We start from the raw sequence: 13651 nt of genomic DNA on the forward strand, positions 1-13651 counted from the left end.
TGCAAATAAATACACAGTGAGGAGCAAGGCATAGACAGACAGGCTCTGGTGGGGAGAGAGTATAACAAAGAGATTTCCTCAACTGTCCTCTTCAAACTGCAGGGAAATTCTTCCTTCCCTTAGCCCCACCACAGGCTGAGCAGAGGAACAGGTTAGAAGGGTGAATTGTTGGAAAGGAGAGTTCAGGTCCCTACAAGGCTACTTCTCTCAGAGCAAGAGTTGTGGAAAAGTCAAAGGGAATTGGTTAGTCAAGACTGAGCCCAAATCCTTTACTTCGAGATTGAGGAAAAGGCCTGGCACAGTCTGCCATTCTCTGCGGATGGGGCTAGATCACTGATTGCTGCTGAGTAACATGTGTGGCTGAGGAGGTGGGAAGGTGAGGAACCAGTAGTCACTGGCTCACTGTTCCCGGGTTCCCCTCATCCCAGGGCTATCGACACCCCATTTTTCAGCTAAGAGTGGGAAGGAATAGGACACAGCAAATAAATATTAGTTCAATATAGCACCAAATAAATTAGATAACATAGTTGGAGATGAAGAGGAAGTTAAGGGGGAGTCTGTGCTTCCCTGCTCTAAAGCCAGGGAATGGTGAAAGGGGTAGGAAAGGCAGCAGGGATGTAAAAAGAGACTTTTGAATCTAAAGGACAACTCTAGATTCAGTCCAGAATTAGGAAGGGGTCTAGTGCCCATCCTCTACTCTTGCCCATAAAGCTCCCTCAGGCCAAGGAATTCCTGGCAGAGAAGGAGGCTGGGGAAGATGGCTGGAGTGGTGAGAGGCGGGCTGGGAAGCCATGTCCTTGAGCCTCACCTCGGGCTCCTCTCCCCCTCAAGTTGTTCCTTCAACATCTTGCTTCTCTCAATCAGTTCTGGGGACATCAGAGTTTGAAGATTTCATCCTCCTGGTCCCGTAGTGTCCGGGTCCGAGAAGTACGTGTCAATGGCACAGGACCTAGGACTGCTCGTTGCTGCATCCGAGGGGAGCTCAGGTGGTGACCTGCATCCTCCCCAGGTACCCTGCAGGTGAGGAAAGGAGAGAAAGAGTGACAGATCAAAGGAAGAACCTGAGAATGGGCCAAGTGAAGAGGTACATGGGAAGCTGTCTTCCTATCCTAACATGAGCTGGTTGCTCTAAGATAATCTGAATCCCCTCAGGATAAATCCTAACCCTAATGCTCCTTCAAGGATGATTAGACATTAAAAACAGTCAATGTTTTTACTCCAAAAAGAATACAGAACCCAGTTTCCCGCTGCTTCTGCCCATTCCAGTATCCATTGGCTCTGCTCATCGTCTTGGGGCCACCTGGGAGGAAGGTATCACCTTGCGTCTGCTGGCACTATGCTGACTTACTTGTGTCTGTGGTTAGTAAGACTGGAGGGACGGAGGAGTCTATGGAGGGATGTATAATGAACCGTTCAAGACTCACCCGCTTTCCCCTTTTTTCAGCTTCTGAGCAGCAGCCTTCTTTGACAGGCTGATCTGTGAGTCAAGCTTCTTAAGGAAATCAGATGCAGAGAGGTCATGGATGGGTGTGGGGGGTTCTTGGCCAGGTGCAGGGAGGACTTCACCATTGGCACGTCCTGAAACTATCTCTTGTTTCTTTCTCTCAGCTGAGTGTGGCTGAACTTCATCCTTACTTGGGCGTCCCTCTTCCTCTCCATCTTTCTCTTCCTCAGAATCCAAACCATTGAACAAGTCTCTGGGCTCTGTCAGGATGGGGATGTAGAGGGTTTTCTTCAGGAAGATGGAGTCATTAGTATAAAGACGGTTTGCACGCTTAATCTGTTCCATCTTTAAAAAAAAGTTACCAAAATTAATGACAGTAATAATGATCAATCTTACATTGCAGCTTGAGCTTTTTAAAGTGATTGTACAGAGAGTTATTTAACCCTGTAACAATCAAGCTAAAGAACAGAGGGCTGATAGTTCCTGTTTTATAGATCAGTGGTTTTCATACTTTTTGATCTTAGGGCCCTTTTAAAAATCACTGTGGTAAAAAGCCTTTATTTATTGAAAAGCTATCAGTATTTAAGGTATTATCAAAGCTGAGAAATTTTTTTAAATGTATTTAAAAATAATATATTACATGTTAACATACATATTTTAGTGAAAAATAACTATATTTTTCAAAACAAAAAAAATATAGAGAAGCATTGTTTTACATTTTTGCAATTCACTTTAATGTCCAATTTAACAGAAGACAACAGGATTGTTATATCTGCCTCTACATTCAATCTGTTGCAATATCACACATCATGCAGCTTCTGGAAAACACTGTATACTCATGAGAAAATGAGAATGAAAAAGGCAAATAAAATCTTATTATTGTTACTGTGAAAACAGTTAGACGTTGTGGGCCCCTCCCTGAAGAGTCTCATGGACCCCTATGGGTCCCTGGACCTCACTTTGAGAACCATTGTCAAAGATCAAGGAACTGGGCTAAGTGCAGTGGCTCACATCTGTAATCCTAGCATTTTGGGAGGCTGAGGTGGGAGGCTAGCTTGAGGCCAGGAGTTTGAGACCAGCCTGAGCAAGAGTGAGACCCCATCTCTACAAAAAATAGAAAAATCACCCAGGCATGGTGGTGAGTGCCTTGTAGTCCCAGCTACTCTGGAGGATCGCTTGAGGTCAGGAGTTTCAGGTTGCAGTGAGCTAGGATGATGCCACTGCACTCTAGCCCTGGGGACAGAGTGAGATCTTATCTCAAAAAAAAAAAAAAAAATCAAGGAACTGAGAGGCTCGGAGAGGTTAAGCTACTTGCTGAAGGTTATCTAGCAAGTTAATGCTAGAACTAGGATTCTCAACCTTTTTACTCCTTGTGGAAATGCTTTAAACACTATAATAGTAACAATTTTGGCCAGGCTAGTGGTTAATGCCTGTAATCCCACCATTTGGGGAGGCTGAGATGAGAGGATTGCTTGAGACCAGGAGTTCGAGACCAGCCTGGGCAACATAGCAAGTCCCCATCTCTACAAAAAATTTCACTAATCAAATATTTATTTTGTACCTATTTACCTATTTATTCATTACTGAATATAGTGACTGGCATCATCATCTATCTACCAGGGCTTTCAAGGTAGAAATATCAATATTATCCTTAACTCATACTTTCCTTTCATCACCCATACCAACTGATCAATAAAAATGCTTCAAAAATCTTTCACATCTGGTCTCACCTTCATGCTACTGCAATTGGCTTAGAAGAGATCCTTACTATTTCTCATCTGGGTTACTGCAACAGTTTAACGGGTCTTCCTCTCGCCATTTCTACTCATTCTCCTCTTGGCATCTATCTTTCTAAAAACAATAAATTGGATTAACTCACTACCCTGCTTATAAACCTCCTATGACTCATCATTGGCTAAAAGATAAAATCCAAATTAGCATTCAAGTACTTTCTCAATCTAGCCCCCAAAGAAAATTCCTAGATTCATTTCTCTTCTTCTGCTACCTATACATTTTTCTATCCTGAACTTTTTACTTTTCTTTGAACATTCCATGATCTTTGATTATTCATGCTACTCCTTCTGCTTGAAATGCCTCCCCACTATTCCCTTCTCTGCTTAGAAAACATCTACTCATCAACTATCACTCCCTTTTGTGTTACTTTCTTCAGGGCTCCCAATGCATACTATAAATATTGCTGTAATAATACCTATCCTATTATACTGTTATTCACCTCTTTGTGGTTTTTTTTTTTAGACAGAGTCTTGCTTTGTTGCCCAGGCTAGAGTGAGTGCCGTGGCGTCAGCCTAGCTCACAGCAACCTCAAACTCCTGGGCTCAAGCAATCCTTCTGCCTCAGCCTCCCGAGTAGCTGGGACTACAGCCATGCGCCACCATGCCCGGCTAATTTTTTTTCTATATATATTAGTTAGCCAATTAATTTCTTTCTATTTATAGTAGAGATGGGGTCTCGCTGTTGCTCAGGCTGGTTTTGAACTCCTGACCTCGAGCAATCCACCCGCCTCGGCCTCCCAGAGAGTGTTATTCACCTCTTTGAATATTTGCCTTGCTTAAACCCTATGAGTCCTTTAAGGGAAGGGATGGTGACTCGCTGTCACTGTATCCCTGAGGTGCTCCTTAGCATCACACAGAGCTTGGCACATAGCAGGGGCTCATAAAGCTAAAGCTATATGAAAAAATAAATTAGATGATAAAATACAGAAACTGCAGAGGCTGGGCGTGGTGGCTCACACCTGTAATCCCAGCACTCAAGGAGGCTGAGGCGGGAGGACAGCATGAGGCCAGGAGTTTGAGACCAGCCTAAGCAAGAGTGGTGCTTAGGAGATAGGAGACCCTGTCTCCACTAAAAATAGAAAAATTAGCTGGACACAGTGGCACATGCCTGTAGTCCTAGCTACTCAGGAGGCTGAGACAATGGGATCACTTGAGCCCAGGACTTTGAGAATGCAGTCAGCTATGACAACACCACTGCACTCTAGCCGGGGTGATAGAGCAAGACTCTGCCTCAAAAAAAAAAAAAAAAGAAAAGAAAAGAAACAGCAGAAATAGTATACTAGTATTTTATTATCAGAAGCCAGAGAGCCAGTTTTACTAAAAATTCATCCCCATATTGGCACATGTTTGGAAAATGATATTTCTTATATCTGTCAAATATTAAAGCTCTTTCTACCCTGGGTCAAGGCTACTACAATAAACTTGACTAATAAACTCTTATACTATAATGTGTGAAAAATAAAACTGAATTAATATAAATAAAAAAGTTAAAATTGGGTTGCACTTTTCTACTATTATTTTGCCAAGTGCTTTGATGCTATTAAATTTATTTTGCCTAGATATTATCCTAGGTCCCTTTCTAGCTCCAAGATGCTATGAATTAATTCGTGAATTTTGTTGCTTTTATTACTGTCTAGAGGGGTCACAGGGCATCAAGCCACAGTCTTTAAGAACTAGAAAGGTCCTTAGAATCTAGCTAGTATAATAAAGCAGTTAAAAGTGAGGGTTTTAGAAGAAGACAACCTAGTCTGAATCCTAGCTCTACCAATTATACTAGCCATGTGGTCTCTGGCAAGTTATCTCTCTAAGCCCTGGTTTCTTCATCTTTAAATGGGGATAGTTACACTTACCTCATAGTTTTAGGAAGATAATATGCGATAATTCATGTATAGCGCTTGGCACATACTAAGTGTTTCTTAAATGATAGGTAGGTAATAAGTACTTATCATTATTTAACACATTTTCTTCATTTTACAAATGGTGAGGAAACCAAGACCCCAGACAGGGGAAGTGACTCAGACAGGAAGCAGAAACATGGAACTAGAACCTAAAACTCTTCTTCACTAGATTCCAGAGCTTTCTTGTATTCACAAATTTTAGAGCTATTAGAAGGCCTCAATAAATAATTGTTGAATATTTATATAAATGAATTATACAATTTTAAAAAGCACACATATAAATAAATTGTTGAATCCCCGGTAGCCCCGTTTTCGTTGTTATATACCTCTTAAGTTCCTGCTGAGACCTAGGGGCTGCCCTGTATTTTCATACCCACTTCCTTTGCTTAGGCCATTCCCTCTACATTAGTCCCCCCTTACCCTCAGTGTACCACAGTCTGAAGTAAACAATTCTTTTTTTTTTTTTTTTTTTTTTGAGACAGAGTCTCACTCTGTTGTCCAGCCTTAAGTGAGTGCCGTGGCGTCAGCCTAGCTCACAGCAACCTCAAACTCTTGGGCTCAAGCAATCCTCCTGCCTCAGCCTCCTGAATAGCTGGGACTACAGGCATGCACCACCATGGCTGGCTAATTTTTTCTATATATATTAGTTGGCCAATAATTTCTTTCTATTTATATTAGAGACAGGGTCTCCCTCTTGCTCAGGCTGGTTTTGAACTCCTGACCTCGAGCAATCCGCCCGCCTTGGCCTCCCAGAGTGCTAGGATTACAGGCATGAGCCACTGCGCCCGGCCTTGAAATAAACAATTCAGAAGTTTTAAATTGTGTGCCATTCTGAGTAGCATGATAAAATCTCACGATGTCCTGCACTGTTCAGCTTGGGACATGAATCATCCCTTTGCCTAGCATATCCATACTGCCAGTGACCATTAGTGACTTAGTAGCTATCTTATCAGATTGACTGTTAGAGTATCACAGTGCTTATGCTCAAGTAACCCTTATTTTACACAATAATGGCCCCAAAGTGTAAGAATACTATGCCTAATTTATAAATTAAACCTTATCGTAAGCATGTATGTACAGGAAAAAACACAGTACTGTATATGTAGAGTTTAGTATCATCCATGGTTTCAGGCATCCACTGGGGGTCCTGGAACATAACCCCTGCAAATAAGGGGGGACTATTTTTTTTTTTTTTTGAGACAGAGTCTCGCTTTGTTGTCCAGGCTACAGTGAGTGCTGTGGCATCAGCCTAGCTCACAGCAACCTCAAACTCCTGGGCTCGAGCGATCCTTCTGCCTCAGCCTCCCGAGTAGCTGGGACTACAGGCATGAGCCACCATGCCCGGCTAATTTTTTTTTTTTATATATATATCAGTTGGCCAATTAATTTCTTTCTATTTATAGTAGAGATGGGGTCTTGCTCTTGCTCAGGCTGGTTTTGAACTCCTGACCTTGAGCAATCCGCCCGCCTCTGGCCTCCCAAGAGCTAGGATTACAGGCGTGAGCCACCGCGCCCGGCCAAGGGGGGACTATTTTACTTGAAATGTTTTCTTTCCTGTACTCCCAATCTCCACGTGTGGAGATCTTAGCCACATTTTCATTCATTCATTCAAAAAACATCTTTCAGCCAGGTGCGGTAACACATGTCTATAGTCCCAGTTACTTTGGGAGGTTGGGGCAGGAGGATCACTTGAGTCCAGTATGTGGAGGCTTCGTGTGCTATGATCGTACTTGTGAATAGCTACTTCACTCCAGCCTGGGCAACACAGTGAGACCCCATTTCTAAAAAACAAAAAAGGCCACGCACCGTCGCTCACACCTGTAATCCTAGCACTTTGGGAGGCTGAAGCAGGATCACTTGAGGCCAGGAGTTTGAGATAAGCCTGGGTAACATAGTGAGACCCTGTCTCTACAAAAAAATGTAAAGATTAGTTGGGCATGGTGGTGCATGTCCCAGCTATTCAGGAGGCTGAAGTAGGAGGATCACTTAAGCCCAGGAGTTAGAGGCTGAAGTGTGCTAAGATGATGCCACTGCATTCTAGCCCAGGCAACAGAGTGAGACCTTGTTTCAAAACAAACAAACAAAAAACCCTCATATTTTAAGCTTCTGTGGGTTGGGGTCTATGCCAGACTATCTATCTATTTATTTATTTAGAGACAGAGTCTCACTATGTTGCCCAGGCTGATCTTGAACTCCTGGCCTCCAGTGATCCTCCTGACTCAGCCTCCCGAGTCACTGGCATGAGCCACTATGCACAGCTTATGCCAGACTTTAGAGATTTAAAATTCGCCACACCCAGCTTATGCCAGATTTTAGAGATATAAGTTAAAATTATTTGTGTCCCTGTCAATTTCTCATGTGAATTACATGAGGGCAGAAACTACACATTTTTTTTATGTTTTCCTCTCCCAAGAGTTACCACACAGCTCTAAATACAATAAGCATAAATGTTGGCTAAATTCAATATTTGTTTGTGATGGAACAATATATGGCTGGTGCTGGTGCAGGGTGAGGGGTTGAGTGGATAACCTTATCAATTTTATTTATTTATTTTAATTTTTTTTGATACAGAGTTTCGCTTTGTTGCCCAGGCTAGAGTGAGTGCCCTGGTGTCAGCCTAGCTCACAGCAACCTCAAACTCCTGGGCTCAAGCAATCCTGCTGCCTCAACCTCCTGAGTAGCTGGGACTACAGGCATGAGCCACCATACCCAGCTAATATTTTCTATATATATTAGTTGGCCAATTAATTTCTTTCTATTTTTTTTAGTAGAGACGGGGTCTCGCTCTTGCTCAGGCTGGTTTTGAACTCCTGACCTCGAGCAATCCGCCCGCCTCAGTCTCCCAGAGTGCTAGGATTACAGGAGTGAGCCACCTCGCCCAACCACCTTTCTGTTGCCTGGGCTGTGGCATCAGCCTAGACCATAGCAACTTCAAACTCCTAGGCTCAAGTGATCCTCCTGCCTCAGCCTCCCAAGTAGCTGGAACTACAGGTACATGCCACCATACTCAGCTAATTACTTATTTATTTATTTATTTATTTTTTGAGACAGAGTCTCACTTTGTTGTCCAGGCTAGAGTGAGTGCCGTGGCGTCAGCCTAGCTCACAGCAACCTCAAACTCCTGGGCTCGAGCGATCCTTCTGCCTCAGCCTCCCGAGTAGCTGGGACTACAGGCATGCGCCACCATGCCCAGCTAATTTTTTTAAAATATATATCAGTTGGCCAATTAATTTCTTTCTATTTATAGTAGAGACGGGGTCTCGCTCTTGCTCAGGCTGGTTTTGAACTCCTGACCTTGAGCTTGAGCAATCCGCCCGCCTCAGCCTCCCAGAGAGCTAGGATTACAGGCGTGAGCCACCACGCCCGGCTATTTTTATTTTTAGTACAGATGGGGTCTCACTGTTATTCTGGCTGATCTCCTGACCTCAGGCAATCCTCCCGCTTCGCTCTCCCGGTCTCCCACAGTGCTAGAATTACAGGCGTGACCCACCACGCCTGGCTACTTTAAGTAGTTAGAACTAAAAATCAGCTCTCCATTATTTGCTGTAAATGTTTCATCACTCTCAATTAAAAATTTTCTGCGTGGTTAAAAGGGTTAGACCTGTTTGAATCACAACTCTGACACTCAGGTATTTGATCTTGGTCAAATTGATTAACCAATTTAAATGTCAGTTACTGGCTTGGCGCAGTGGCTCACTCCTGTAATCCGAGGCGGGTGGATTGCTCAAGGTCAGGAGTTTGAAACTAGCTTGAGCAAGAGCAAGACCCCGTCTCTACTAAAAAAAAAATAGAAAGAAACTAATTGGCCAACTAAAAATATGTAGAAAAATTAGCCAGGCTTGGTGGTGCATGCCTGTAGTCCCAGCCACTCGGGAGGCTGAGGCAGGAGGATCGCTTGAGCCCAGGAGTTTGAGGTTGCTGTGAGCTAGGCTGACGCCACGGCACTCACTCTAGCCTGGGCAACAGAGTGAGACTCTGTCTCAAAAATAAATAAATAAATAAATAATTCTCAGTTTCTTCACATACAAAAAGGGAACAATAATTGTATACTTGATAGGGATGTGAGGGTCAAATGGGCTAATGTATAGAAAGCTCCTAGCATAGTTTCTGGCATAATAAATAGGAGCTAATCCTCTCCATCGGAATAGTGCAACACTGAGATGGGAAAATAAAACCAGACAGTGCAACACTGAGATGGGAAAATAAAAAGGTAAAGCCAGAAGAGACTACAACACAATTAGGAGGAGGTTGCCTAAAAGGGCCACTACATTCTCTCGAGGACTAAATCCCTTCTAACTGTTGTCCGCACCCCAATCCTGAAAGACTCACCGTCACCCCGTATTTGAGTGCTAGTCCAGCCAGGGTGTCTCCGGGCTCCAACTGATGCTCCAGGCGTCTTTCCCTCACTGGGGAGCAGGCCGATTGCACCAGGCTTCCATAAGAACGAGCCCGGCTCCCTTGAAGCAGTCCTGATCCCCCGATTGGGGGCTGTCTAGAGGGAGAAGTCATCTCCTCACCCTGAGGACACCTGGGGTTGCAACTGGTGGGGGCTCCACTAAATGACTGAGAGTGATGGGCCTGAAGTCTTGGAATGGATATTCAGGGTATTTCTTTCCCCTTTCTCTTCTCAAGCTTCCCCACCTGCCCTGGCACTACGCCCAGCACCTTGCTTCTCCTCCCTCCAGACCCCTTACCCACAAATCTGTCCCCTGAGTATTCAGTTCCTACTTGAGTTACCACCCCTCTTACTTTCGACCCCTCCTTGCTACACTGACCTCTGACCTTTGGACTCTAAACACCCTCCTCAACACTCTTTCTTCAGTTTGCTCCCACGTCTGGCAGCCTGGTCTCGGGCCGCTCCCCCATTCCGGCACCGCCCCGTCCTGGGGTTTGTCTGCTAGGGTTAAGAACAAATCAGGCCCACCCCAGGTGGACCGTCGCCACAAATGAAACGCGCGACGATAGCGTTTTAGTACACTTTCCACTCAGAGATCCTCAAAGGCCCGCGCCGCATCAGATAGGTCACACCCTCAAAAAATTCCTGCTCGACATCTAGGTTCTAGTCCCTCCAAACGCCTCGCAAGGGCCTGGATCAGCTGAGCGGCAAGCTCTTTGGGGAAAAAAAGAAAGACTTCATTTCCCAGAAAGCTCCGCGTTTGTGGAGTCGCATGGCACCATAGGAAATGCAGTCCCCCTCAGCGCGCTGGAGGCTGCTTTCGGTATCGCGCAGTGCATGCATGGAAGTGCATCCCCGGAAGTGCGGGGGCCGACCAGAAAGAGACCGGAAAAAGGAGAGCTGTCGCACCTTGCTACGGTGGCCTAGAGGAGTGGTAAAACTGATGCGACAGAATTTCTCATTTCTGAGACTCGCAGTCGTGATGTCTTTCAAGAGGGAAGGAGATGATTGGAGTCAACTCAATGTGCTCAAAGTAAGCGTGAGCAGCGAGGGTCTGGAGCAGCTGAAGCTGCTCTCTGAAGGCTGTGAAGGAGCTTTGTCTCGTTGCTTTAGCAACAGCTCAGGGGTGCGGGAGGTAGCCAGGCGACTAGAGCTTGGTAGTGACCCTTTCTTCGCCCTGTGATTGTTGTTCTCCCCATGGTCCTTATTCCATTTGAGTCCTCATCCTTACCATTCCCCTTTCATCCCTCCCTTCCATCCCATTGATCCCGTCTGGACTTCTCATACCCACTGCAGAGACGAAGAGTCGGGGACCTCCTGGCCAGTTACATCCCAGAGGATGAGGCGCTGATGCTACGGGATGGACGGTGAGGGCAAGAAGTGGATCAAGCCTTGGGTTTCCTGAGATGGTGGTCTTTCAGTGTTGTCCATGTTGTCCAGATGGGCCTTGAATTCCTGGGCTCAAGCCATCCTCCCACCTCAGCCTCCTAAGTAACTGGGACTGGAGAAGCCACTGCGTTCGGCTTCAACAAACTTTTGGTATTAAGGAGATCAGGAGTATCTAGGATTCTTTGGCGGGGAGTAAGGACTGGAAAGGGTGGGGATTAGGAGACTTGGGAGTTGAGCTTTGGAAAGGACTGCTAAGATAGGCTGGGAGCTACAGCAGGGACCTCCCCCACCCAGCACCTCTGCCCCAACAACCCTACCCCCAGACCAATTATCCCCTCTCCCACTCCAGTTTTGCTTGTGCCATCTGTCCCCACCGACCTGTACTGGACACCCTGGCCATGCTGACTACCCACCGTGCAGGCAAGAAACATCTGTCCAGTAAGTTTAGGGGAAGACAGGGAAGACAGAGAATAAACCCTTGAAATCTCTGCAAACCACTCTTGGTGCTTTTAATTTTCTTTCCCTTTCTCTGCAGGCCTGCAGCTTTTCTATGGCAAGAAGCAGGCAGGAAAGGGAATGAAGCAAAATCCCAAACAGCAGAATGAATTGAGAAGGGAAGAGACAAAAGCTGAGGTAATGAGAGGGGGAGGGTGTATTTTAGGCAGAACCCTGCTGCACACGCCAGGCTTAAAAGGCTTTGACTTCATTCTAGCTCTGAAGGCTCTGACTCTGTCTGTCATCTCCTTACCAGGCTCCTCTGCTAACACAGACCCGACTTATCACCCAGAGTGCTCTGCACAGAGCTCCCCACTATAACAGTTGCTGCCGCCGGAAGTACAGGTCTGTGGAATGGGAAATCCAGAAGTAGGAAGGATCAGGAGATAGATGGCTGTAAAATTATTGTTTCCCACACTGTATTCTGAGGAATATTAGTGTTCTGAAGATGTTAGTTTGTATTTCAGGAAAAAGAGAATTTCTTGATTTTTAAATAAAGTTTGGGAAATGGTACTTTGTTATCCTACTTCAAGAATAATAACATTAGTATATTTTAGGGGCTATACAAAGTCTTTTTTTTTGAGACAGAGTCTCACTTTGTTGCCCAGGCTAGAGTGAGTGCCGTGGCATCAGCCTAGCTCACAGCAACCTCAAACTCCTGGGCTCAAGCAATCCTCCTGCCTCAGCCTCCCAAGTAGCTGGGACTACAGGCATGTGCCACCATGCCCGGCTAATTTTTATATTAGTTGGCTAATTAATTTCTTTCTATTTATAGTAGACACAGGGTCTCTCTTGCTCAGGCTGGCTTCGAACTCCTGACCTCAAGCAATCCACCAGGCTCAGCCTCCCAGAGTGCTAGGATTACAGGCGTGAGCCACCACTCCTGGCCTACAAAGTCTTAAGATTAAAAGAACTTTAAAAATTTTAAGCTAGCATTTCCCAAATTCATGATTCTAAAATCCTTTTTATGTAGAACACTTACTAGTATCTTGAGTATCACAGTTTAGGAAGTACTGTTTTGAGGTTGGGAGTAGGAGAGTTGGCTCTTTACTGTGTTTATAGACTCTGATTCTTCTCTACCCAGATCAGAAGCCCCTGGTCCTTCTGTCTCCTGTCTTCCCCCAGAGGTTGAACTCCAAAGTGGGAAGATCAGTAGGGAACCTGAGCCTGGGGCTGACCCACAGGCAAAGGAGTCAGCTACTGTCTCAGCCCCAGCACCTATGAGCCCTACGAGAAGACGAGCCCTGGATCATTACCTCACCCTTCGAAGGTGAATATGCCAAATCACTTTCCTCAGATTTTGTCTTTTTTCTCTGACCTTTCTTTTTTCAAACCTATTCAATTGTTTTCTTATTGCCACTAATTTTTTAATAAACTTTTTTTTTTTTTTTTTGAGACAGAGTCTTGCTTTGTTGCCCAGGCTAGAGTGAGTGCTGTGGTGTCAGCCTAGCTCACAGCAACCTCAAACTCCTGGGCTCAAGCAATCCTCCTGTCTCAGCCTCCCGAATAGCTGGGACTACAGGCATGTGCCACCATGCCCGGCTAATTTTTTCTATATATATTAGTTGGCCAATTAATTTCTTTCTATTCATATTTCTATTTATAGTAGAGACGGGGTCTTGCTCTTGCTCAGGCTGGTTTCAAACTCCTGACATTGAGCAATCCACCCACCTCAGCCTCCCAGAGTGCTAGGATTACAGGGGTGAGCCACCTCGCCCGGCCTAAACTTCTTTCTTGACCAATTCTCTTTTCTCTGATGTTTCCAGCTCTGGATGGATCCCAGATGGACGAGGTCGATGGGTAAAAGATGAAAATGTTGAGTTTGACTCTGATGAGGAGGAACCCCCTGATCTCCCTTTGGACTGACACCTTCTTTCCCCATTCATTCACAAGTAAACTACGTTGGGTTCTGGGAATCTAACTTTCCTCAAGTCTGGTTTGTTGTCCAATCTCAGGATCTGTTCATTCTCAGCCTGGTCACTCGTCCCCTGCTCCCCATACTTATAACCCTTCCCCCACCTTCTACCAAAGTCATGCCAAGCGTCAGCTGCATGCAGCTCAGTGCCCTATTAATAAGTCTGTCAAAAAGAGGTCTTTGCCCTTCATGTTGTCTGCTTCCTTCCCTACCTCCACTCAAAAAGTCCTTTTGCCTTTCATATCACATGAGGGCTACTGGGTAGGCACTTGGGGGGGGGGGCTGGCCACATCTGGAAATAGGCTGAGAAATACCCTGTGA

General features: G+C 45.2%; 2 protein-coding genes across 3 annotated transcripts; one reads left to right on the forward strand and one right to left on the reverse strand.

Annotated features, from left to right (window-relative positions):
- Positions 1-489: 489 nt before the first annotated feature.
- LYSMD1 (LysM domain containing 1) lies at positions 490-10284 on the reverse strand. The gene is made up of 3 exons (XM_012767554.3): positions 9465-10284; positions 1425-1789; positions 490-1014 (listed from the first exon to the last, which is right to left on the reverse strand). Exons 1-3 carry the CDS (start codon positions 9642-9644, stop codon positions 876-878), a joined length of 684 nt encoding a protein of 227 aa, XP_012623008.1. The 5' UTR covers positions 9645-10284; the 3' UTR covers positions 490-875.
- Positions 931-13336, forward strand: SCNM1 (sodium channel modifier 1). 2 transcript variants are annotated; one of them, XM_076000119.1, is made up of 7 exons: positions 931-1020; positions 10828-10898; positions 11270-11358; positions 11456-11553; positions 11672-11760; positions 12500-12685; positions 13182-13336. In XM_076000119.1, the coding sequence occupies exons 2-7, from the start codon at positions 10882-10884 to the stop codon at positions 13279-13281; spliced, it is 579 nt and encodes a 192-aa protein (XP_075856234.1). In that variant the 5' UTR covers positions 931-1020; positions 10828-10881; the 3' UTR covers positions 13282-13336. The 2 variants fall into 2 exon arrangements, with proteins under 2 accessions (XP_075856234.1, XP_012623007.2); XM_012767553.3 differs by lacking the exon at positions 931-1020 and adding an exon at positions 10395-10564.
- Positions 13337-13651: the final 315 nt, after the last annotated feature.

This window comes from Microcebus murinus, chromosome 2 (assembly GCF_040939455.1).
Source record: "Microcebus murinus isolate Inina chromosome 2, M.murinus_Inina_mat1.0, whole genome shotgun sequence".
NCBI lineage: Eukaryota > Metazoa > Chordata > Mammalia > Primates > Cheirogaleidae > Microcebus > Microcebus murinus.